Here is a 25,544-nt window from a genome sequence, read left to right as displayed (position 1 = left end):
TCATCCTCTATTGTCCCCTTCTCCTCCTGCCCCCAATCCCCCCCAGCATCAGAGTCTTTTCCAATGAGTCAACTCTTCGCATGAGGTGGCCAAAGTACTGCAGTTTCAGCTTCAGCATCATTCCTTCCAAAGAAATCCCAGGGCTGATCTCCTTCAGAATGGACTGGTTGGATCTCCTTACAGTCCAAGGGACTCTCAAGAGTCTTCTCCAACACCACAGTTCAAAAGCATCAGGTGCTTAGCTTTCTTCATAGTCCAACTCTCACATTCATACATAACCACTGGAAAAACCATAGCCTTGACTAGACGGACCTTTGTTGGCAAAGTAATGTCTCTGCTTTTCAATATGCTATCTAGGTTGGTCATAACTTTCCTTCCAAGGAGTAAGCGTCTTTTAATTTCATGGCTGCAATCACCATCTGCAGTGATTCTGGAGCCCAGAAAAATAAAGTCTGACACTGTTTCCACTGTTTCCCCATTTGTTTCCCATGAAGTGATGGGACCAGATGCCAGTTCCTCAGTTGTGTCCAACTCATTGCAACCCCATGGACTGTACCCCGTCAGGCTCCTCTGTCCATGGGATTCTCCAGGCAAGAATACTGAAGTGAGTTGCCATTTGCTTCTCCAGGGGATCTTCCCAACCCATGGATCAAAGCCAGGTCTCCTGCATTGAAGGCAGATTCTTTACTGTCTGAGCCACCAGGGAAGCCAGATAGATGACTAGCTGAATGAAATACGGGCGTTGTGGTTGTTGTTTATTCACTAAGTCATGTCTGACTCTTTGTGTCCCCATGCTCAAATTCATGTCCATTGAGTTGGTGATGCTATCTAGCCATCTCTTCCTCTGCCACCCCCTTCTCCTTTTGCCTTCAATCTTTTTTAGAATAAGAGTATTATGAATTCATTTTTTAAAAATAAGGAATATTTCTGTGAACTTACTTCAAGGAGTTACAGAATCAGTTCAGTCAGTTCAGTCGCTCACTCATGTCTGACTCTTTGTGACCCCATGGACTGCAGCACGCCAGGCCTCCCTGTCCATCACCAAGTCCTGGAGCTTACTCAAACTCATGTCCATCGAGTCGGTGATGCCATCCAACCATCTCATCCTCTGTCATCCCCTTCTCCTCCCGCCTTCAATCTTTCCCAGCATCAGGGTCTTTTCTAGTCCAAGAGACTCTCAAGAGTCTTCTCCAATACCACAGCTCAAATGCATCAATTCTTTGGCGCTCAGCTTTCTTTATAGAGTCACAGAATATATTAAGTTAAAAAGTGTAAGGTATAGAGTATTATATATGTGCTATGAATTGAATTGTGTCCTCTAAAGAGATATGCTGAAGTCCTGATCCCAGTATCTCTGAATGTGACCTTATTTAGAAACCAGGTCTTTGCAGATGTAATAAAGTTAACATCAGGTCATATGGGATTATAAAGAACCCTAATCCAATGACTGGTGCCCTTATAAGAAGAGGGAAATTTGGACACAGAGACACAGACACAGGGGAGAGAAGGCCATGAAACCATACAGGTGATGACTGGAGTAATGTTTCCACAAGCCAAGGAATAATACTTCTCTCCAGAGATCCTAGGAGAGAGGCATGGAACAGATTAACCCACTCTGAGTAGGGAGGAACTGAGGAACCAGGATCAAAGCCTGGCTGAGATGGTGGAGGAGATAATGAAGGTTATGAGATTCTTAATCATTTTGTTTTGGGAAATTTTTCATCCTAACAAAACAGGAAAAATCTTAAAGCAGGTATTTTGCATATTGTTACCACATTCCCTTAAGAGTATCCAGTGGCCTCTGCATTGTCAAATCTAACCATCAGTTCTGTTTTCATGTCACTCAGCCTCTGGGCAGCAGAGCACAGTTGATCATCCTCTCCTTCTTGAAACACTTCCTGCCATAGGATTGTGGACCTCCCCGCTTCTTACGGACCTCTCCCACCGTCCGTGTCATCTATGTTGGAGAGTTCTAGGCCTCACTTTCCAGACTCCAGTTTGTACTCTTCCTGAGTGGTCTCGTTAGGTCTTTTAAGATATTTTCTTAAAATATCTTATGGAGATGAAGACCAAATTCATATCTTTAGCTCCAGTCTTTGTCCAGGGCTCCAGAAGCATTTATCCCTCTGCCTATTTAACATTTCTACCCGGATGGTCTCTGGAGTCAGGCCACCCAAGCTTGTATTCTAGTTCCCACCTGTATGATCTTGTGTTACCTAACTATATCCGTGAGATGAAAATGATAATAGTACTACTTCTCTAGATTATTTAGAACAGTGCTGGCTCAAAGTAAATGTTCAGTAAATATGCTGTTTACTTGTTTGAAGTCACTGCTAGAAGTTTGGAAGGAACCTTGTGTGTTCACCTGATTCAACAGTTAATTTTCCAGGGCTGGCAGCTGGATATTGATTGAATGAATGATTTGATGAATGGATGAATCCATTCCTTTAAAGGAAGAAAATGCAAGGTATTCACAAACTAGCTGAATTGTGACTGGTTGCCCATGCCTTGACTGGAGAAGTCATCTCTGCCTTTTTCCCCACCTTCCCAACACTGTATCTTTGGAATTTCTCTTCTCTTTGGCCAAGTCCTTGGAGTGGGCCATTCCTGCTTCTGATATCTGATGGTGTGGGGCATGCTCTGTTTTGTTGGTTTGGGCTACTCTGTCCATGGAATTTTCCAGACAAGAGAACTGGAGTGGGTTGCCATTTCCTTCTCCAGGGGAATCTTCCTAACCCAGGGATCGAACCCAGGTCTCCAACCCAGGTCTCCCACGTTGCAGGCAGACGCTTTACCGTCTGAGCCACCAGGGAAGCCCAAAGTACCTATATCTATGAATATATAGATACCTATCTATATAATATATATGCTGCTGCTGCTGCTAAGTCGCTTCAGTCGTGTCCGACCCTGTGCGACCCCATAGACGGCAGCCCATTAGGCTCTTCTGTCCCTGGGATTCTCCAGGCAAGAATACTGAAGTGGGTTGCCCTTTCCTTCTCCAATGCATGAAAGTAAAAAGTGAAAGTGAAGTGTCTCCGTCGTGTCCGACTCTTAGCGACCCCATGGGCTGCAGCCTACCAGGCTCCTCCGTCCATGGATTTTTCAGGCAAGAGTACTGGAGTGGGGTGCCATTGCCTTCTCCGATATAATATATATATGACATGAATAAATTTCAGTATGACAGTGAAAGACAGTGAATTTTCCTGGCAGTTAGGGAACCGGGGGCAGGGAGAAATATTTTTGCCAAGTAAGAGTAGATACACGGACGGCGATATATCAATACTGCCGCGCCACACAGCACAGCACAGCCCACCCCGCGACCGGGTTCCCATCCCCCGCCCCCGGCCACCGGCCTCCGCGCCCCGCCCCGGTTCCGACCCCGCCCCGCCCCGCCCCAGCCCCCGCCCCGCCCCGCCCCGCCCCAGCCCCCGCCCCGCCCCGCGCTCTGAGCCGCCCCGGCCCTTGCTCCGGTCCCTCCCCTGCCTCGCGCTCCGGCCCCGCCCCACCCCAGCCTCGCCCCGCCCCAGCCTCCGTCCCGCGCTCCGGCCCCGCCCCGCGCCCCGGCCCCGCCCTGGTTCCGACCCCGCCCTGGTTCCAACCCCGCCTCGCCTCGCCCCGCGGCCCGGCTCCGCCCCGTATCTCCGTCGCGCTTGGCATCCCGGTGGAGGAGCCCCGCCGCCCCGGCAGAGCCCGGATCTCCGCACAACCGAAGCCCTCCACCCCAGACCCGGGTGGCCGCCGCTGGAGCGCGCGGCGCGGCGTGAAAAGATGGCCGCCCTGACGACGGTCGTGGTGGCGGCGGCGGCCACCGCCGTAGCCGGGGCTGTGGCGGGGGCGGGCGCGGCCCCGGGAACCGGCGTGGGAGCCGCGGTGCCGCAACAGGTAAATAAATGGAGGAGGCAGAGGTGGGTCTGAGGGGGCTGCGGGCGCCGGAGGCGCGGGACGGGTCCCCGGCTGAACAGGTGTCCTCTGCAGCGCGGCCGGGAGGCGAGAGCCGCGGCCGTTAGCCTCCCTTCGCTCGGGGCCTGGCGCTTGCTAGCCTTGTGCTTTGTTCGCTCGTGCATTTTTAACTGCTGTTACGGAGCCCCCTCCCTGGTGGTTTGGGAGTGCAAGAAAGTCTGGGTGGAAACCCTGGCTCTGCCTCTGTGACAGGAACACACTTAACCTCTCGTGACTCCGTTTCTTCTCTAAGCGTTGGATCTGATCATACGCACCTTCCTGAGCCGTGCACCTTGTCTGGGAAGCCCCTGGTACAGTGCTTGGTTAGAGAGAGAGTCAGTGCCCAGTGACTGATGGCTGCTCTATTATTGTGTCAGCGCTGGGAACACAAGGAGGAATCAAACTGGGATGATCTCTGAGGCAGATGTGTTTCCAAAGATCTCCTTGGGACCCCTTTCTCTGCAGTAAAGACTAGGGGATTCCCGGAGGAGAATCGTTGGAGCCAGCAGCTCTTGTCAAAGATCTCGACTCCTCCGCATTCTCCCACAGCCCACACCCAAAGCACAGGCAATTCCTGTCTGCCCTATCTTCAGAATAAGTCAAGAATCCCACTTCAAGCACCACTACCCATGTCCACACCATCATTTCTCCCTTAGCAGAAACACTTTCCTAGTTGGTTTCTATTCACCCACTCTTGCCTTCCTGACATATTCACAACAACCAGACCATTCAGGAATGACACTTGTCTGCCCAGATCCCTCAGAGTGAAAGCAAACGTTTTCACCATGTTCCACACCTTAGACTCTACAGGGCCTCTGAGCTGCCCCCAAGATCTCCCTGTCACCTCATCTCCAGTCCCCTGCCCTGGGTCTACTGCAGCCATACTGGCTTCCTGTGGTCCTTCAGACAGGCGAGCACACTTCTACCTCAGGAGCTTTGCAATTGCTGTTCCCTCTGCTTGGAATGCTCTTCCTTCCTGGTCTCATGGCCAGCACCATCTCCACCTTCAGATATCTTTGTTCAAATGCCATCAGCTCAGTGATCCTTTCTTTGACCTCCCCAAACTGAATCCCCTTACCTAGCACACTGTTCTCTTTTTAGGTTTTTTCTATAGCACTTATCCTATAATATACTACATATTTTATATTCATTTTTTGTGTGTTGTCTTTCTCCACTCCATCTAGGAATGTAAACCCTGCCCTCTATGAGGGAAGAAACTTTTGGAAATTTTATTCACTGTTACATCCCCAGCACCAAAAACTGTGCCGCTTTAGTCCAGAAACGTAGTAGATACTCCCTAAATGTTTGTGGATTAATCCAAACCTGAAGGAAGGCTGTTAAGAGCTGAGGACAGATTCCATCATTTTCTTCCTCTAAGGAGATACAGTGTCTTTACGTATTTCCAGAAATTCCACTTCATCCTGGTTTGCATATCTTACAAGTTGCTTAGTATTGTTACTGACGCACACTCCTGCCCACTAGAGTGGTTCTCAGAGGTTTGCCTTCCTCAGTGTTGGATCAGAATCACCTATGGAGCTGTTTCAACTGTTCCATCAGCCCCTCACATTTAGCAATGTCTGGAGACAGTTTGGGTTGTCACAACTGCAGGTGGACTGTGGAGAAGGTTGTGTGTGCTACTGACATCTAGCCGGTACAGGCTGAGGGGCAGCCCCCACAACAAAAAGTTCCCTGGTCCAAAATATCAGTAGGGCTGAAGTTGAGACACCCGATTTTATACGCTGTCACCAATTTAGAGAAGGCAGAGCCTCTTGGTTGGCTATTGTGGCAGTAGCGAGGTAGAATTTCTCAAGGGTGTTTGGGTTTTAAAAAAGAATTAGAATCTCTAGCATATTGTGACTTTTGAGGAGTTTATGTGTTATCCTTCTTTGTACCCCACAACATACCACATATATATATATATATATATACACATACACACACACACACACACACACACACACACATATATATATACAAACACATGCACGTTATAGACTCAGATTCTGTAGCCCAGCTCTGGACTTGAATACTTGTCATAGGATTTCATGAATCTATGACCCTGACAGTGAAACAGCTAACATTTTTCTGAGAGGAGATCATTTTCCTCGTGACAGCCTCATGATATTAGAGGTATCTGCCAAAACACTAAGGTTCCTAGATTAGCCTGCCCAGGCTTCCATAATAAAATACCACAGACTGAGTGATTTAGATTACAGAAATATATATATATATATATATTTTTTTTTACACTTTTGGAGGCTGAAAAGATCCAGCCGAGATCTTGTCCAAGATGAAGGAGCCGTTGGGGTTGGTTTTTGGCTTGTAGACAGTTGCCTTCTTGCTGTGTCCTCACGTGGCCCTTTGTCTGTGCACATGCAGAGAGAGAGTTCTCTGGTGTTCCTCTTCTTATAAGGACACCAGTCCTGATGGATTAGGACCCTATCCTTATGAGCTTATTTAACCTTAATTCCTTAAAGGCACCACCTCCAAATCTAGGGCCTCCACATGTGAATTAGGGGAGTGGTAATTCAGTCTATACCAGTTCCCTTAAATTATTTTGGAACAATTATCTTTGAAGTTTTAGAACTATTTTATATTGCATTTTATTTTATTTCACAGCCTCCACAGAGTGTGAAATCTTCTGATTCATCATTAGGAAAAGTAGTAATGTACCCTATCTGTGTATTTTAATGTTTGTATATTATTTGTTCAGCCATTATTCCTCTCAGCCATTGCTTTTCAAGACCAAAGACTACAAATTTCTTGATTCTCCTCTTAGATGCCATCTCCCTCTTGATCTTTTTAGCACGTTGAATTATGACTTTTGTAGTATCTCTGGCTGTATCACACGAGTGTATGTCCCGGTTTTGCTCCAGAGTAGGGCTGTGTCCTCTCTTTGTCTCTAGTGCCCTCTCTGTGATGACCTGTATTTAATGGCATTCGGCTGACTGGAGTGGGCCTTCAGTAATAACCACATTACTTTTCTGACTTTACATAATTACTCAAAACGGATTTCCTCTAGAAGATCACACAAATGAATAGGGCTGTGTATATATCCAGGTGTGGCAGAGTGAAGAATTACCCCCCACACACCTTTTTTTGGTCTTCTTTTGACATTTCCTTTAATGTTGTTATACAACGAACACAAATAATACACAATAAACACAAATAGGGGAGGGGGAATCCTTTGTTATTAATATACTTTTACAAGCAAGCCTGTCCCAGACGGCTGCTTGGACAATCCTTCTCTGCCCCATGTCAGCCATTTATTTCCGTCTGCCTCAGACACAGTGGATTGTAAGTCACTGTGCATCCTCACGGTATCACTAGGTTCCCTCAAGGATAGTCACATCCTAACCCCCAGCACCTGTGGACGTGTGACCTCATGTGATAAAAGGAACTGTGCAAATGTGATTAAGTTGAGGCTCTTGAGGTGGGGAGTTTATGTGGGATTATCTGGGTGGGCCAGTGTATTCACAGGAGTCCTTGTAAGAGGGAAGCAGGAGGATTAGAACCAAGAGGAGATGTAACAGTGAAAGCAAGAGGGCGATGCGATGTGAGGAAGTGGCCATGAGCCAAGGAATGAAGGTGGCCACTAAAAGCTGAAAAAAGGTAAGGGAGTAAATACTCTGAATCTCCAGAAAGAATGCAGTCTTTTCAACACCTTAATTTTAGACTTGACCTCCAAAACAGTAAAAGAATAGATTTGTGGTGTTTAAGTCTCTTAAATTTGTGGTAAACTCATTTTCTTGGTAAGTTTGTTACAGTAGTGATAGGAAATGAATGCAATCAGAGAAAGCCTAAGAAGGCCTGAGCTCTCATCTTTGGCTGACCTTGAAACTGTGCAACAGGAAGTGAAGGCTAAAGTGGAGTTGTAAACTGCTTGCCCCAGTAGTGATGCCATGTTCCAGCTTGCACACAGACCCCCTCAAAGTGTGGGGACTTACAGGTTCAAGACATCTAAGAAAATCTTTGACCAACCAATCATTCACTGACAGCTAACAAAGCAGAGATTTCAGTGCCACACAAACAATCCAGACTTTACCGAATTAGTTCAGAGAAATGACTGAAAAAAACCCAGCAACAACAGCAGACCTTGGAGAGAGGGAAAAAAATCTCATTTTTAGTGTTGCCACATTATGTATTATTTAAAGTGTTGAGTTGCTGACAAATTATGAGATATGCAAAGAAATAAGAAAATATGGTCCACACACAGAAGAATTACAAAAAAAAAAAAGAATAGTAAAAAGAAACTGTCCCTTAAGATGACCAAATGTTGGACATAACAGATAAAGATTTTAAATTATTGATTTAAACATGTTCAAAAAGCTAAAGAAAACCATTTCTAAAGAAATAAAGTATAAGAATGGTGTCTCACCAAATAGAAAACATCTATAAAGAGACTGGAAAAGGTGAGTTTTTAATCCAATCCCAAAGAAAGGCAATGCCAAAGAATGCTCAAACTACTGCACAATTGTACTCATCTCACATGCTAGCAAAGTAATCCTCAAAATTCTCCAAGCCAGGCTTCAACAGTATGTGAACCATGAATTTCCAGATGCATCAGGCTGGTTTTAGAAAAGGCAGAGGAACCAGAGATCAAATTGCCAGCATCGGCTAGATCATCGAAAAAGCAAGAGAGTTCCAGAAAAAATCTACTTCTGCTTTATTGACTATGCCAAAGCCTTTGACTATGTGAATCACAACACATTGTGTAAAATTCTTAAAGAGAGGAGAATACCAGACTCCTGACCTGCCTCCTGAGAAATTTGTATGCAGGTCAAGAAGCAGTACTTAGAACTGGACATGGAACAACAGACTGATTCCAAATCGGGAAAGGAGTACATCAAGGCTGTATATAGTCACCCTGCTTATTTAACTTATATACAAAATACATCATGAGAAATGCTGGGCTGGATGAAGCACAAGTTGGAATCAAGATTGCCAGGAGAAATATCAATAACCTCAGATACGCAGATGACACCACCGTTACGGCAGAAAGTGAAGAAGAACTAAAGAGCCTCTTGAAGAAAGTGAAAGAAGAGAGTGAAAAGTTGGCTTAAAACTCAGCATTGAGAAAACAAAGATTATGGCATCTGGTCCCATCACTTCATGGCAAATAGGTGCGGAAAGAGTGAAAGACTTTTTTTTGGAGGGCTCCAAAATCACTGCAGATGGTGACTGCAGCCATGAAATTAAAAGACGCTTGCTCCTTGGAAGAAAAGCTATGACCAACCTAGACAGCATATTAAAAAGCAGAGGCATTACTTTGCCAACAAAGGTTCATCTAGTCAAAGCTATTGTTTTTCTAGTAGTCATGTATGGATGTGAAAGTTGGACTTAAAGAAAGCTGAGCGCCGAAGAATTGATGCTTTTGAACTGTGGTGTTGGAGAAGACTGTTGAGAGTCCCTTGGACAGCAAGGATCCAACCAGCCTATCCCAAAGGAAATCAGTCCTGAATATTCATTAGAAGGACTGATGCTGAAGCAGAAACTCCAATACTTTGGCTACCTGATGCAAAGAACTGACTCATTTGAAAAGACTCTGATGCTGGGAAAGATTGAAGGTGGGAGGAAAAGGGGACAACAGAGGATGAGATGGTTAGATGACATCACCAACTCAATTGACATGATTTTGAGTAAACTCTGGGAGTTGGTGATGGACAGGGAAGCCTGGCGTGCTGCAGTCCATGGGATGGCAAAGAGCCATACACGACTGAGCGACTGAACTGAACCAAACTGATAAAGAGAGAAGTTATAGCAAAAGAATGGAATGGAAATTTTGGAGTTAAAAAGTACAAAAATGCAAATGAAAAATTCATTAGAGAGACTCAGCACTACGTTTGGGCTGGCAGAAGAAGGTAGGTCAATTTAGATTATCCAGAATGAGGAATCTAAAGAAGGAAAGAATGAAGAAAAGTGAACAGAGTGTTAAAGACCTGTGAGACACCATCAGATGTCACAGCTAATGAGAGTCCCAGAAGGAGAGAGGGAAAAGTGGGAAAGAATTTTTGAAGAAATGATGGCTGTAGTATTGATCTACACATTACTGGAATTTAGTGAACTTCAAGATCCATACCTAGACATGTCATAATCAAACTGTAAAAAGAGACAAAAAGAAAATTCTGAAAGCACCAACAGAGAAATCAATTCAAAACATATTAGGCATTCTCAATAAGATTAACAACTGATTTCTCAACAGAAACCTTGGACTTCAAAAGTATGGGATAATACGTATGCATGCTAAATTGCTTCAGTTGTGCCCGACTTTTTGCAGTGCTATGGACTGTAGCCTACCAGGCTCCTTTGTCCATGGGATTCTCCAGGCAGGAATACCGGAGTGGGTTGCTGTGCCCTCTTCCAGGGGATCTTCTGGACCCAGGAAGCGAATGCATGTCTATGTCTCCTGCATTGGCAGGTGGATTCTTTACCACTAGCCCCTGCTGGGAAGCCCCATGGGATAACAGACGTAGTTATGCTGTTAGAAATGCTGAAAGAAAAGGACTGTTGACCAAGAACTCTGTGTTCAGCAAAATAATTATCTAAAAATGAAGGAGGCTACATCAAACTGAAATGATTCTGCACAGTAAAGGGAATATCAGCAAAATGAAAAGATGACCTACTGAATGGGAGAGAAACATTTGCAAATCATATTTTGATAAGGACATATCTAAAAATATAAAACTCTTAAAACTTAAAAAGACACCCCAGTTTTTAAAATTGGAAAAGATATAAGTAGGTATTACTTCAAAGAAATAGCCAATAAGTACATGAAAGGATGCTCGGCATCATTAGTCATTATGGGCTAATCAAAACCACTGTGAGATACTACTTCACATCCAGTAGGATGATTATAGTAAAAGAGACAGACAATAACAAATGTTGGTGAGGATGTGAAGAAACTGGAACTCCCTTACATTTTTTACATTTTTACACTACTCCTTTACACTGCTAATGGCAATGTAAAATTATATAATGATGCAGCCACTGTGGAAAACAATTGGATAGTTCTTCAAAAGTTCAAAACTTCTGTGCTTCAAAGGATATTATCAGGAAAGTGAAAAGAACTCAGAATTGGGGAAAATATTTGCAGGTCATTTATCTGATAAAGGACTTACGGGAATGCTTCCACTGTAACAATAAAAAATAACACAAATGGAAAATTAAAGAATTAGCTGTGATTCAGAAATTCTACTGCTAGAAATACCCAAGAAAATTGAATTCATACTAAAACTTGTATATAAATGTTCTTAGTAACATTATTCATGGTGACCAAATAGTGAAAGTAACCCAATTGTCTGTCAGGTGATGAGTAAACAAAATATGTTGGAGTCATGTGGAATATTACTTAACCATGAAAAGGAATGAAGTACAGATTCATGGTACAACATGAATGAATCTTTAAAATATTATACTCAGTGAAAGAAGCCAGACACAGAAGGTTGTACATTGTATGATCCTGTTTATGCTAATTGTCCAGAATAGGCAAATCCATAGAATCAGAATGGAGATTAATGATTACCAGGAATTGGGCGGGAAAAGGGTATGGGAACTGGCTGCTTAATGAGTGCGAGCTTTCTTTTGGGTATAATGGAAATATTCGGGCACTAGATAGTGTTGCGGAGAAGGCAATGGCACCCCACTCCAGTACTCTTGCCTGGAAAATCCCATGGACGGAGGAGCCTGGTAGGCTGCAGTCCATGGGGTCGCTAAGAGTCGGACACGACTGAGCGACTTCCCTTTCACTTTTCACTTTCACGCATTGGAGAAGGAAATGGCAACCCACTCTAGTGTTCTTGCCTGGAGAATCCCAGGGACGGAAGAGCCTGGTGGGCTGCTGTCTATGGGGTCACACAGAGTCAGACACGACTGATGTGACTTAGCAGCAGCAGCAACAACAGATAGTGTTGATGATTGCACGACTTTGCGAATATAGTAAAAAAACACTGAATTGTAAACTTTATGTGCACATTCTATGGTATGTGAAGTAAATCTCAATTTTAGAAGTATTAACCTAAAATCATTACTTTATTCTTGTTTGCTCGTTCCTCGAAATTTGAAGGCTTGGTTCCTTTATTTTCTTTTTAATCTCTCAGGCTGTCAGCAATTCCTCTTGGTTATACCTCCAAGATACATTTAGGCTTCTTACTTTTAGTCTCCACCATCACCCTGGTAGACCTGAATACCATCATTCCTTGTCTTTGTTGCTGCATCATCTGTCTATTGATTCTCCTGCTTCCAGCCTTGCCTCCTCTCTTCCTCCACCTCCCTGAATTTGTTCTTTAAAAAATAGAAAGATTTTCTTTAAAAATTAAATGTATCATGGCATTCTCCTACTCTAAACCCTTCAGTAAAATTCAGACTCCTGTAGTGCCTTAAAATGCTGGTGTGATATGCCACTTGCCTGGTTCTATACCCTCAACTCCTACAAAGCTCTGCATTTCACTCATCTTATGTCACAATTGCCTTTGCTCTGCTTGAACCAGCCAAGCTTTTTTCCTCCTGGAGGGCATTTGGACATGCTGGTCCCTCTGCCTGGCACACCTTTCCCTGCAGCTTTTGTCCTGGCTGGCTCCGTTCTTCCTTAAACATCATCCCCTCAAATAGACTTCTGTGGCCATTCTAACTGAAAAGAAAAAAAAAACAAAACAATCCCTTGGCCCCATTATCTTCATCTCAGCACTGTTTATTTCCTTAATAGGCCTTACAGTGTTGATTTTTTTTTTAAATGTCTCACTTATTTACTCTTTTCTTCTTAAGTCTGTTTCCCTCTCTAGATTTTAAGGCAGAGGCCCTATTATCATGGGCTTCCAGTGGCACTAATGGTAAAGAACTCGCCTACCAATGCAGGAGACATAAGAAACGTGGGCTCGATTCCTCAATCTTCGGGGTCTAGAAGATCCCTTGGAGGGGGGCATGGCAACCCACTCCAGTATTCTTACCTGGAGAATCCCATGCACAGAGGAGCCTGGCAGGCTGTGGTCCCTAGGGTCACAGAGTTGGACACAACTGAAGCGGTTTAGCAACAGTGCACACATGTTATCATGGCCCATCTTTGTTTCCCTAGTGTCTAGGCCAGCACCTGTCACATCGTAAGTGTTCAATGCATGTTGGTAAATGAGTGAATGAATGAAAGAATTAGAGATTTTTTTATAAAACTCCCTGAAGACTTTACATTTCTCACTAATTTAGCATTTTAAAACACATATTCCTTCTTCCACGAGCTGTATTTTTAAAAATTAAATAAGATTGGCCCCAAAATTATCCCGTGAGAAACTCCATTATTGATGTTTTATCTCTGAAAAAAGGGCTTCCCTTGTGGCTCAGACAGTAAAGAATCCACCTGCAATACAGGAGCCCTGGGTTTGATCCCTCGGTTGGGAAGATGCCCTGGAGGAGGCAAGGCACCCACTGCAGCATTCTTGCCTGGAGAATCCTTGTGAACAGAGGAGCCTGGTGGGCTACAGTCCATGGGGTCGCAGAGAGTCGGACACCACTGAGCAACTAAGGACAGCACACACTCTGGAAAAATTCCACATTCATCTCCCACCATTTTTATTTTTGAGGATAAATTTATCTTTGTTTTCTCTTCAGAATGATGGCTGTCTCGGTACTTCAGGTGGAATTCGTCCTTTTCACCTTCAAAACTGGAAGCAGAAAGTTAGTCGAACTAAGAAAGCAGAATTCATACGTACAGCTGAAAAATATAAAAATCAGTAAGTATAAGAACATTATCTTAAAGGAACATTACTCATCATTTTATTACAAACGATATAAAGTTAATTCTCCTCCACTCTAATCCCCTACCAAAGACTAGTCACTAATCTTTCAAATGTAAAACAAGGGGCCCATGAGAAGTGTGAAATATACAAATGATAGTAAACTATTTAATATAAAGTTAATTTTAAGTAGAGTTCTTTAAATCTTAATTTCACTATTTTGAATCAGTGTATATCAAGGAGAATAAAAGATTTCTTTAGATCACATATGTCAAGTAACAGATTGGATACATTTTGACTTAGCAAAGTAAGCACTTGGTAAATATTTTTGAGTGAATAATTTTAATGAAGAGTCCTACTGTACTCTTGAGGTTTTTTTGTTTTTTGTTTTTTAATTGGCCTTTTAATTGGTCTCCCTTCCTTGGTCTCTACCTCTTTCAGATCTACCCTGTACATTATGACTAGAAAAATTGAGAAGATGGCATTTAAGCTTTAGTGTTTATGTATTTTTAAATAACTAGTGGTATTTACTGAATGTTCACCATTGTTAGTAGCACCATATGATTTAATAAATATAATGAGTAAAGGTAAAAGAACTGGAGCTCAGAGCAGCTAGCCCTCTCTTATAGTTGGAGGCTTTATAATACACTGCTCTGAATTTATGCATTATCAATTTGCTGAAGAACCAAGAGAAAAGGAGGCTTTTGTAAGAAATGATCTCTAGACCAGAATTAGTGGCAGTTGTCTGTTTAGAAATTCTACCAATAAATAGTATACTGTTTGAATTTTAACAAGGTATACCATAGTGCAGCCTCGTGAGACTGAATTCTGACTGTATCAGTTTAATTCTTTCATTTTTAATACTCAGAATTTGATAAACTACAGTTTTTTTTTTAATTTATAAAATGCATTATCTTAGATAGAATTGGACTCTAGGTTAAGATTTTTGGTTTATGTTTTTTTCTAGATAAGATAATCTGCTAGATGATTAATGTACATAAATATAGCAAGCCAGTTAGATTATGCCAGTATAGATAGGTACCTTATCTGTGTATAGGTTTTATAACTCTGATTAGGCTTTCTTCATCTGTTATAAGGTTTTGGAAAAACTCATTGAAAGAGTATTAGAAAAATCCATTGAAATTGAATCCAACAATTCTCATTGAATATAAAGGGAAGAACACCATTTGTAATATTTTTATTTTCAGAATAGGTTATATATTCACATAATTCAAAAATTAATTCACATCAAAGGATCCACAGTGGAAGGTCTTTGTTTCACCTGTGACCCATATCACCCATTTCCCTTCTCCCCAAACAACCATTTTTAGTTTCTTGTATATCCTTCACAGGTATTTTATATGCTTTTTTAAGGACATAAAAATGCATATGCAAATAGTTCCCTTTTTTTTATAAATGGTAGTATACTATATATACATTCTTGTGCATCTTGTTTTGTATTTTTAACTTAAGAGTGTATCCTAGATACCAAGAAGTTACTGGTTTTGTTCAGGCATGATAATGGTATTATAATTATACAAATCAGATACTCATAATCTCTAGAAATGCACACTGAAGTATGTTGGGGTGGAAGTACATAATGTAGTGGATTTCCTTTAGAGTACTTAAGCAAAAAAGGAAGAGGAAAGATAAAAGGTAGATGAAAGAGAGGAAAAAGACAGGTAAAACTGTTGAGTTAGAGTGATATGAGGTATATCATGTGGAACGATGTGAGGGGAATCAGTTTTCCATTCTCTAGTATGTCTTAACATTTTCATGTAAAACTTTTGTTAAAAAGGAGTGTATCTTGGAGGTCTTTCCTTATCAGTACGTAGAACACGGTACCGCGTTGCATTCCAGTGTGTGCGCGTACCAGCACTTATTTAATCTGCCCCTTAGTGATAGACATTAGATTACAGAAAACGTTAAATTATAGTAAATAAACAATTAATTGAGCATCCATGGAGGTTCATATCATTTTGCACATCTATAAGTGTGTCTTTAGGAAAAATTCCTTCAAGTAGAAGTGCTGGATCAAAGGTATATGAATTTGCGATTGTAATGAATAATTTCTGATTATTCATGATTATGATGAATAATGAATAATTTCTAAATTATCCTTGATAGGCCATTTATGATTTCACCAACAATATATGAGAGGACCCATTTCCCCACAGTTTTATCATCAGAATATGTTAAACTTGTGTGTTTTTTTCCCACCAGTCTGATAGATACACCATGTTACCATGGTATAGTTTCAGTCTTTTCTCATGTTACAAGAGAGGTTGAGCATCTCTTTTTGTTTGGCAATTTGTCTCCATTATTACATTTTGAATATCTTTATGGGTCAATATCGAATCCAGGAGTAACAAAGCATGACTTACTGTCGTAGCATAGCCTGTGTCCATGATGGGCATTTCTGTTTGATTTCGGTGCCTTTCCCCACCCCAGCCAGAGTCGAGGCAGGCTGGTGCTCAGTGCAGGGCTCCAGGAGCTGCCCGCAGCCTGTTAGACTGACCTGCAGACTAAAAGCTTTATTGATGTCTCTGTTCTTCCCCTTCCTTCCTCCCAACATAGATTGAAGTTATGACTCCCTCAGCCTCGGGGCAGCCAGGTAGGGCCTGTGGCATTCTCATGTATTTACCTCAGTGTGCCTTTTATATTAAATTCTCTTCTTGGTTGGCAAGTGAAAAAGATTGGGAAACTCTGCCTTATACAGTTGCCCCTCAGAATAGAGGAAAGGAAATCAGTGACCAGAGATACTCCACCACTCATTAAATTCAGGATTAGTGGAGAAGTATTTATATTAATTTCCACCTTGTGGGAGAAAGAAAATAGATGTTGAGAAAATAAATTTCTTTGTCCAACCGAAAAAGTTTCTTGATGGTAAATTGTTTTGTTTTACCCCAGGGTTCAAGCTCACATTAGAAGTCCTTACTGGTAGATGGATTAAAGCCAAGGAGCAAGGATGAGATGAAGAAGCTTTGACTTAAATGTAGACCATATCCCATAAAAACATTAAATCCCTGCCTTCACAGATGTTTGCTTTTTGAAGTTTTAGTTTTATTAGCATTAGTAACTTGCATTTCTATAGTGCATTTTTCTTCCCTTGTGGCTCAGATGAATCTGCCTGCAATGCTAGAGACCCAGGTTTGATCCCTGGTTTGGGAAGATTCCCTGGAGAGGGGAATGGCAACCCACTCCAGTATTCTTGCCTGGAGAATTCCATGAACAGATGGGAGCCTGGCAGGCTACAGTCCGTGGGGTTACAGAGTTGGACACGACTGAACGACTAGTATACACACACACAGCACTTTCCTAACTACTGTTTTCATTCCATAGCCTTATTGATCCAAGTAATTTTATTTTGAATCCTTTGATGAATTAATACAAACTACGGATTGTAAGTATATCCATATTTTAAACAATTAAAAATGTACTTAAATCATATTTATACTATTTGTTTCTTTCCCTAAAGGGTTATTAATCTAGAAAAAGACAAACACAGTCATTTCTACAACCAAAAAAGTGACTTCAGAATTGAACATAGTATGCTGGAAGAATTGGAAAATAAACTGATTAACAGCAGGAAAACAGAAAGTAAGTTGAATTCATGATGAACAAAACTCATTGAGAGATATAAAGTCATAGTTTTGCCCTGTGCGTTGTCCTTGTGCGTGACTGTTACAGTCTCTATCAAGATACATTCTAGTTGGTGTAATGTTTATCTTTTAAGGATATGTATTTATTTGGGGGGGTCACTATTTAGTCTGGATATTTATAACTGTATTGTTATAACTGCATTGTTTGCTGTGTAAATTTCGTCTTAATAGGAAAAAGAGGGTTTTGTTTTCTGGTTGTCAAATGAGTTAATGATACTACATTATTTTAATAAAGGAAGGGTGCCTTAAAGATCTGCACAGGCTGGGCTTGCAAAAGGATCAGCATGCCTTTAGCTGCAGGTGTACTGTAGCCTTCCTTGGAAGAGGAACAGAAAAAACATAAAAAGAACAGCTGGTTCAAAGTCCAAATTCTTACTTTATGTTTGTAAAATGTCCAGGTAGCTACAAGATTACTTACAGCCAGGCTTACACAGTGGTATTTGGTGTAGGTTGTTCAACTGTTGTGCCAGCCAATAGGAGGAAAGGCCAGACTCAGAAGGATGTTCATTTAGAAGAAAGCAATACTAATGATCCACACAGTTTCCTGAATCTGTGTCCTGTCGCAGAAAGCCTTTTCAGTTCAGTGATTCCAGTTAATCTACCAAGATAATGTAATTATGTTTAATTTTTTGCAAGGGTTGCAACAACAGTCTCGTATTTTGGTGTCAGTTTTTAAATAAAGCTTTGATTATGGGCAATAAATTTGAAAAATAAAGGAAAACTGATTACTGGGTGTCTGATCTTAGCTCATCACCAGGATCCTATCAACTGAATCCCAGACTCAGTAAGCATCAACAGATACAGAACCTGTATGACCGTTAAAGTGCTCAAGTCACATAGTTGCTTAAACCTGAGTTTACTTGTCTGTGATATATTAATAAAACCTGCCATTTCTACCATAGGAGAGCTGTCTGTGCATCTGATGAAATAGTATTGGGTAGGCTCAAAGCTTCGTTCAGGTTTTTCTGTAAGATGTTATGGAAAAACCCAAATGAACCTTTTGGTCAACCTAATATATAAGAAAGTGTTAGAGATTGTACAGTGAATATGTTCTACTGCTTGTTATGAATATTAATAATTACTAACTGTACTAAATGTTGGCCTTAAAAAAGAATTTTACAAGAATACCTTGTTTCCTTGTAGAGTAGATTTTTTAAACTGCAAGTCCTTATTTTATAGTAAAAACACTTCCTAACTTTGATTAAAGGAAAAGTAATGGTTTTCAGGGGCTTCCCAGGTGGTGCTAGTGGTGAAGCACCTACCTGCCAACACAGGAGACGTAAGAGAAGTGGGTTTGATCCCTGGGTCAGAAAGATTTCCCTGGAGGAGGGTATGACAACCCACTCCAGCATTCTTGCCTGGAGAATCCCATGGACAGAGGAGCCTGGCAGGTTATGGTCCATAGGGTCGCAAAGAGTCAGACACAGCTGAATCGACTTAGCACAGCACAGCACAGCAGTGGTTATCATTGAGCTTTATAAAATATTGAGACTTATTACATAGAGACTATACTGCTCATGAGACACCTTTATAGTTAATTAAAAGAAATTTTTAGTAAGTTTTTCCTTTTAGAATATAAGATTGCACTATTTTAAAAAGTCATCTTTTGTCAGACGGTGGCAGGAATCATTCTCTCTCTTCTGTTGGAATGATGAGACCTAACATAAATGCCAGATTTCTAGTTCTCCTCTTTGATTCATAGAAGAATCTGAGCATCCCTTGTTTAATATTAATGTTTCTTAATATCCCTCAGTTCTTTTACAGACAAAAAGGGTGATTTTTCTGTCTCTCTATCATGCCATTAAGTAGAGTATCTCCATTCTGTGCATTTTAAGTCACTTGATTTTCTCCCTTTTAAGGCACTTTATTTTTATTTTCTAATTTCCCTTTGTCTACAGTTTTGCTTCTCTTTATTCATACCTTGTGTTTATCTTATCTTGGAGAAGAAGGAATGCACTGCATTAATATAAGGATATAGAAATTTCCCTTTCACATGTTTCAGTTCAGAAGCATTAAATAGCTATGCTTTACCTCAAATATTATGTCACATTTTAGCACGCATTTATGTAATGTTGTACTTGAATGCTGTGCCTATAGTGCAGAATGTCAGTTCCAAATGAATTAGTAAAAGATCGTTTTCTCTATAGTGGTATCATTGTAGCTGTTCAAACTATTGCAAATGTAAAACAACAGAAAACACTTTCCTGATTACTAGGGAAGTTTCTTGACTTAAAATTCCTAAAAATGAGTTAGACCCTGTAAAATACATTGGGTAAAGTTTCTACTTTTATAGAACTCTGGAATTTTAATAAAAAATGGAAAAAGCCAAAGTCATATATGCATATTTGGGTTTGTTTTGAATATTAGCACTGGCTTCCAGCCTAAAGATAAACTTTTTAAAAAAATAATTGTTTTTAAGGACTTTTGAACAGAGCCGTTTGGTGTTTCATGTTCATTTGTGGAAGAGTTGCAAAAAAAAATAAGGGGGAGGTGGATAAGTAAACTACCCAAAGATGATGATCAAATATTACTATATGAATATGTATATAAATATGAGTATTTGACTTTATGCTAATAATTTAAGGGATTACAGTAAGGTTACTACTTCAGAAGGGAAATATTAAAGAAGAATCTAGTCTTCCTGCTAATGATACAGAACATCTGAAAATGGCTTTGAGACCCTTTGTTCTTCAGGCTTCTATTGTGGGCCTAGCACCTTACTTTAGACTGGTCCTTTGGCTGCGCTTGACAACCTGTAGTATAGCAGTAGCAGCGTTAGTCTCTCAGACATGTCCGTCTCTGCGACCCCACAAACTATAGCCCACTAGGCTCCTCTGTCTATGGGATTTTCCAGGCAAGAATACTAGAGTGGATTGCCATTCCCTTCTCCAGAGGATCTTCCTGACCCAGGGATTGAACCCAGGTCTCCTGCATTGCAGTCAGACTCTTAACCATCTGAGCTACAGGGAAACCTATAGCATAGACACCAGTAAATGGCACCTGAGACATCTCCTCAAGACCATGACTATGACACCAGAGGGTGTCACCAGCCCGCCTTAGTTGGTGTGGTTAGGTAAAGTTAATTCTCACTGGGCAGTTTGTCAGTATTCACAGCATTAATGTTGGCAATACAGTTTTAATATTCTAACAATAATTGAGATCAACTCTATGTCCGCAAATTATAGCAAAAAGGAAAAAACTGTTAAAAAATAAAACATGATTAAAATTATGCTACTGATCCATGTTTTGGAGTGTCCAATAACTCAGTCTCCAGAGTTAAAAAAATATTTCTAAGGACAATTCCCTGGCACAGGTTATAATAAGACTTAACCTGTTGTGCCTTAAAAGATTAGACAAAATTAGATGCTTTGTTTACAGCAAGAGTTGGTTCGGGCTATACTAACACTCATAAACCATCTTTTGTTCTTTAATTGTTTTTCAATAACTTACTAGGTGAGGGTGATCAGTCTTGTGTGAAGAATCCTGAATTGGTAACCACATTTGTCATAGACTTATTTTAAAGTAATCCTTCCTTCAGTAGTTCAGTTCAGTTTAGTCGCTCAGTCATGTCCGACTCTTTGCGACCCCATGAATCGCAGCACGCCAGGCCTCCCTTGTCCATCACCAACTCCTGGAGTCTACCAAACTCACGTCCATTGAGTCAGTGATGCCATCCAGCCATCTCATCCTCTGTCGTCCCCTTCTCCTCCTGCTGATATCCCTCCCAGCATCAGGGTCTTTTCCAATGAATCAACTCTTCACATGAGGTGGCCAAAGTATTGGAGTTTCAGCTTCAGCATCAGTCCTTCCAATGAATACCCAGGACTGATCTCCTTTAGGATGGACTGGTTGGATTTCCTTGCAGTCCAAGGGACTCTCAAGACTCTTCTCCAACACATCCGTTCAAAAGCATCAATTCTTCAGCGCTCAGCTTTCTTCACAGTCCAACTCTCACATTCATACATGACCACTGGAAAAACCATGGCCTTGAGTAGACGGACCTTTGTTGGCAAAGTAATGTCTCTGCTTTTGAATATGCTATCTAGGTTGGTCATAACTTTCCTTCCAAGGAGTAAACGTCTTTTAATTTCATGGCTGAAATCACCATCTGCAGTGATTTTGGAGCCCAGAAAAATAAAGTCTGACACTGTTTCCACGGTTTCCCCATCTATTTGCCATGAAGTAATGGGACCAGATGCCATGATCTTCGTTTTCTGAATGTTGAGCTTTAAGCCAACTTTTTCACTCTCCACTTTCACTTTCATCAAGAGGCTTTTTAGTTCCTCTTCACTTTCTGCCATAAGGGTGGTGTCATCTGCATATCTGAGGTTATTGATATTTCTCCCGGCAATCTTGATTCCAGCTTGTGCTTCCTCCAGCCCAGCGTTTCTCATGATGTACTCTGCATATAAGTTAAATAAGCAGGGTGAGAATATACAGCCTTGACGTACTCCCTTTCCTATTTGGAACCAGTCTGTTGTTCCATGTCCAGTTCTAACTGTTGCTTCCTGACCTGCATATAGGTTTCTCAAGAGGCAGGTCAGGTGGTCTGGTATTCCCATCTCTTTCAGAATTGTCCACAGTTTATTGTGATCCACACAGTCAAAGGCTTTAGCATAGTCAATAAAGCAGAAATAGATGTTTTTCTGGAACTCTCTTGCTTTTTCCATGATCCAGCAGATGTTGGCAATTTGGTCTCTGGTTCCTCTGCCTTTTCTAAACCCAGCTTGAACATCTGGAAGTTCACAGTTCACGTATTGCTGAAGCCTGGCTTGGAGAATTTTGAGCATTACTTTACTAGCATGTGAGATGAGCGCAATTGTGCAGTAGTTTGAGCATTCTTTGGCATTGCCTATCTTTGGGATTGAAGTGAAAACTGACCTTTTCCAGTCCTGTGGCCACTACTGAGTTTTCCAAATTTGCTGGCATATTGAGTGCAGCGCTTTCACAGCATCATCTTGGATTTGAAATAGCTCAACTGGAATTCCATCACCTCCACTAGCTTTGTTCATAGTGATGCTTCCTAAGGCCCATTTGACTTCACATTCCAGGATGTGTGGCTCTAGGTGAGTGATCACACCATCATGATTATCTTGGTCATGAAGATCTTTTTTGTACAGTTCTTCTGTGTTTTCTTGCCACCTCTTCTTAATATCTTCTGCTTATGTTAGGTCCATACCATTTCTGTCCTTTAGCGAACCCATCTTTGCATGAAATATTCCCTTGGTATCTCTAATTTTCTTAAAGAAATCTCTAGTCTTTCCCATCCTGTTCTTTTCCTCTATTTCTTTGCATTGATCTCTGAGGAAGACTTTTTTATCTCTCCTTGCTATTCTTTAGAACTCTGAATTCAGGTGCTTATATCTTTCCTTTTCTCCTTTGCTTTTCACTTCTCTTCTTTTCACAGCTATTTGTAAGGCCTCCTCTGACAGCCATTTTTCATTTTGGCATTTCTTTTCCATGGGAATGGCCTTGATCCCTGTCTCCTGTATATTGTCACAAACCTCCATCCATAGTTCTTCAGGCACTCTGTCTATCAGATCTAGTCCCTTAAATCTATGTCTCACTTCCACTGTATAATCATCAGGGATTTGATTTAGGTCATACCTGAATGGTCTAGTGGTTTTCCCTACTTTCTTCAATTTAAGTCTGAATTTGGCAATAAGGAGTTCATGATCTGAGCCGCAGTCAGCTCTCGGTCTTGTTTTTGCTGACTGTATAGAGGTTTTCCATCTTTGGCTGCAAAGGATATAATCAATCTGATTTCTGTGTTGACCATCTGGTGATGTCCTTCTTCCTTACAGGAGCAAAAATCCAGCAACAATTGGCCAAAATATACAACAATGTAAAGAAACTTCAGCATCAGTTAAAAGATGCCAAGCCTACACCTGATTGTAAGTAAATTTACATTTTCTATTTTTTTCTTATGTATTAGTTTTTTCTATTGTTCATTAGAAAAATATATACTGTTAAAATAAATTTTTCTATTTGGCATTAATGGAGGAGGTAAACTTTACTTTTTGTTAGAGATTAATAAGGAAACATTGGAAAAATGTAATATCTGCTGTTTATGTATTTTTTTTAGTCTTTAAAATGCTATCAAACGCTTATAAATTATGAAGTAGAACAGATATTAATGTCATATATAGGATGAATAGGGCTTCCCAGGTGGCACTAGTGGTAAAGAACCTGCCTGCCAATACAGGAGACACAAGAGATACAGGTTTGATCGCTGAATCGAGAAGATCCCTTGGGGGAGGGTATGGCAACCCACTCCAGTATTCTTGCCTGGAGTATCCCATGGACAGAGGAGCCTGGTGGACTAGAGTTCCTGGGGTTGCACAGAGTCAGACACGACTGAGGGACTTAGCAGCAGTAGCAGCTTCAGATGAAGAATCTGTGGTATACAAAGATTCAGGTTCAGCTGATAAAGAGGAAAAGATTCTTGATTCTTTGCCTACTGTTCCCATCATTTGCTAATTGAAGTTATTGCCTTTCAGAGGCATTTCAAATACCTGAGGGAATGGCTAAGTAGTATTAGGGCAAATTTTAGTCATTTGTGAAAGATGAAATAGGGTCCTTACCTCTTTCCTTATACCAACATTCATTCCTGAGAGATCAAAGCAGTACAGTAAAGTGCTCAAGACGTATGGACTTAAGAATCAGACACATGCTGGGTCAAATCCTTGAATTGTCAGGTACGTGGTTTTAGGCAAGTGACTCAGTCTGTTTGAACTTTCACTTACTGAGCTCTGAAATGGAGATAATCATACAGCCTAACTCAGAGTTGTGGGAATGAAGTGAGACTGCACGTAAAGCACTGATGCACTGCTTATAGCATAATCACTAAAAATAGTGAATATCCAAAACCACTAAAAATATGAGAAAAGAACACGGATTACTATTTTTATGATTATATAATTTATAAGAATGACAAAAGTCAGAAATCATAAAGAAAAAAGTGGACATAATTGACTATTCAAAAATACCACAAACCTATCAGAAAAGTTGAAATACAAATGAGGGTAATATTAGCAATATATATGTAACTTTAAAAGCTAATATCCATAATGTGTAGAGTGTCTACAAATCCGAGCAACAAAGGTAACAGATGAAGAGAATGGGCAAAGATTGTAAGTTGCATATTATAGCCAAAGAAACACAAAACACATATGGAAAAGTGCTCAGGCTTATTAATTATTATAAAAATGTCAGTTAAATCAATGATAATAAATTTTTGATTATTTGGAAAAATAATCAAATTTGGAAATGGCTGGAATTACATGAGCAGGAGCACTCCCAGGAGCTGTAAATAGCTCGAGCCTCTTTGAAGGACAATGTGACAGTATTTTACATACTATAAAGTGGGCATACTTTTTATAGCAATCAGTTATCCTCTAAAAATACTTATTTGAGGGGGGAGGGATAGATTGGGAGTTGGGCATTGACATGTACGTACTGCAAAATAAATAGGCAACAGGGACTTACTGTATAGCACAGGGGACTCTGCTTGATATTATATAGCAACCTGAATATGAAAAGAATTTGAAAAAGAATAGATACGTGTATATTCGTAACTGAATCACTTTGTTGTACACCTGAAACTAGCACCACAGTGTTAATCGATGATAGTCTAATATAAAATGAAAATTAAAAAATAAAATAAAAATACTTATTTGAGCATGCAAAGATAGTTACTACAGCATTGCATGTCTTTAAAGATTCATCAGTTGGAGAATTAATGATTTAGGGTAGCATTAGACAACGAAATGCCATGTAGCCATACAAAGAATGAAGTACCATATGTATGTTGATATGGAAAGTTAATTACAACATATTGTTAAAGAAAAAGTGCAAGTCACAGAAAACATATGTGATATAGAAGTTTTTTTTGGAAAAAAAATAATATTTAAGGTATGTATGCTTAGGAAAAAATCTGTGATAAAAAAAATCTCAATCATAAAAATTTACTTTTTAAAAATACATTTTTTTCTTATCCTTTAGGCTGAGAAATGTTTTTTAATTAAGAGAACATTCTAATTTTCTTCCTAATTTTTAATTCTTAGTCATAATAAAATATGACATAATTTTTCCTTTTTTTTTTACAGTTGTTGAAAAGCTCAGAGAAATGATGGAGGAAATTGAAAATGCAATTAACACTTTTAAGGAAGAGCAGAGGTTGATGTATGTTTTAAACACATTTTAATTTAAAATTATTTACCTT

The 25,544-nt window shown here is 40.5% G+C and overlaps 1 protein-coding gene and 1 pseudogene across 7 annotated transcripts in view; both read left to right on the top strand.

Moving 5' to 3' along the window:
* CCDC112 (coiled-coil domain containing 112) overlaps window positions 1-25,544 on the top strand; it is a 218,052-nt gene that overhangs the window by 184,780 nt on the left and 7,728 nt on the right. For 5 of the 7 annotated variants that reach the window (XM_061429930.1, XM_061429928.1, XM_061429929.1 and 2 more), the window contains 4 exons: window positions 13,534-13,655; window positions 17,137-17,258; window positions 23,125-23,214; window positions 25,429-25,504. In XM_061429930.1, coding sequence (XP_061285914.1) covers window positions 13,534-13,655; window positions 17,137-17,258; window positions 23,125-23,214; window positions 25,429-25,504 — 410 coding nt within the window. Of the gene's footprint in view, window positions 1-3,559; window positions 3,883-13,533; window positions 13,656-17,136; window positions 17,259-23,124; window positions 23,215-25,428; window positions 25,505-25,544 lie in introns of those variants that run through there. The other 2 variants (XM_061429926.1, XM_061429927.1) reach the window with 2 other exon arrangements.
* LOC133255536 (small ribosomal subunit protein eS27-like) lies at window positions 17,266-23,210 on the top strand (annotated as a pseudogene).

The sequence above is a fragment of the Bos javanicus genome, chromosome 10 (genome assembly GCF_032452875.1).
Source record: "Bos javanicus breed banteng chromosome 10, ARS-OSU_banteng_1.0, whole genome shotgun sequence".
Taxonomy (NCBI): Eukaryota; Metazoa; Chordata; class Mammalia; order Artiodactyla; family Bovidae; genus Bos; species Bos javanicus.
This window is presented reverse-complemented; position numbering and strand designations above follow the sequence as displayed.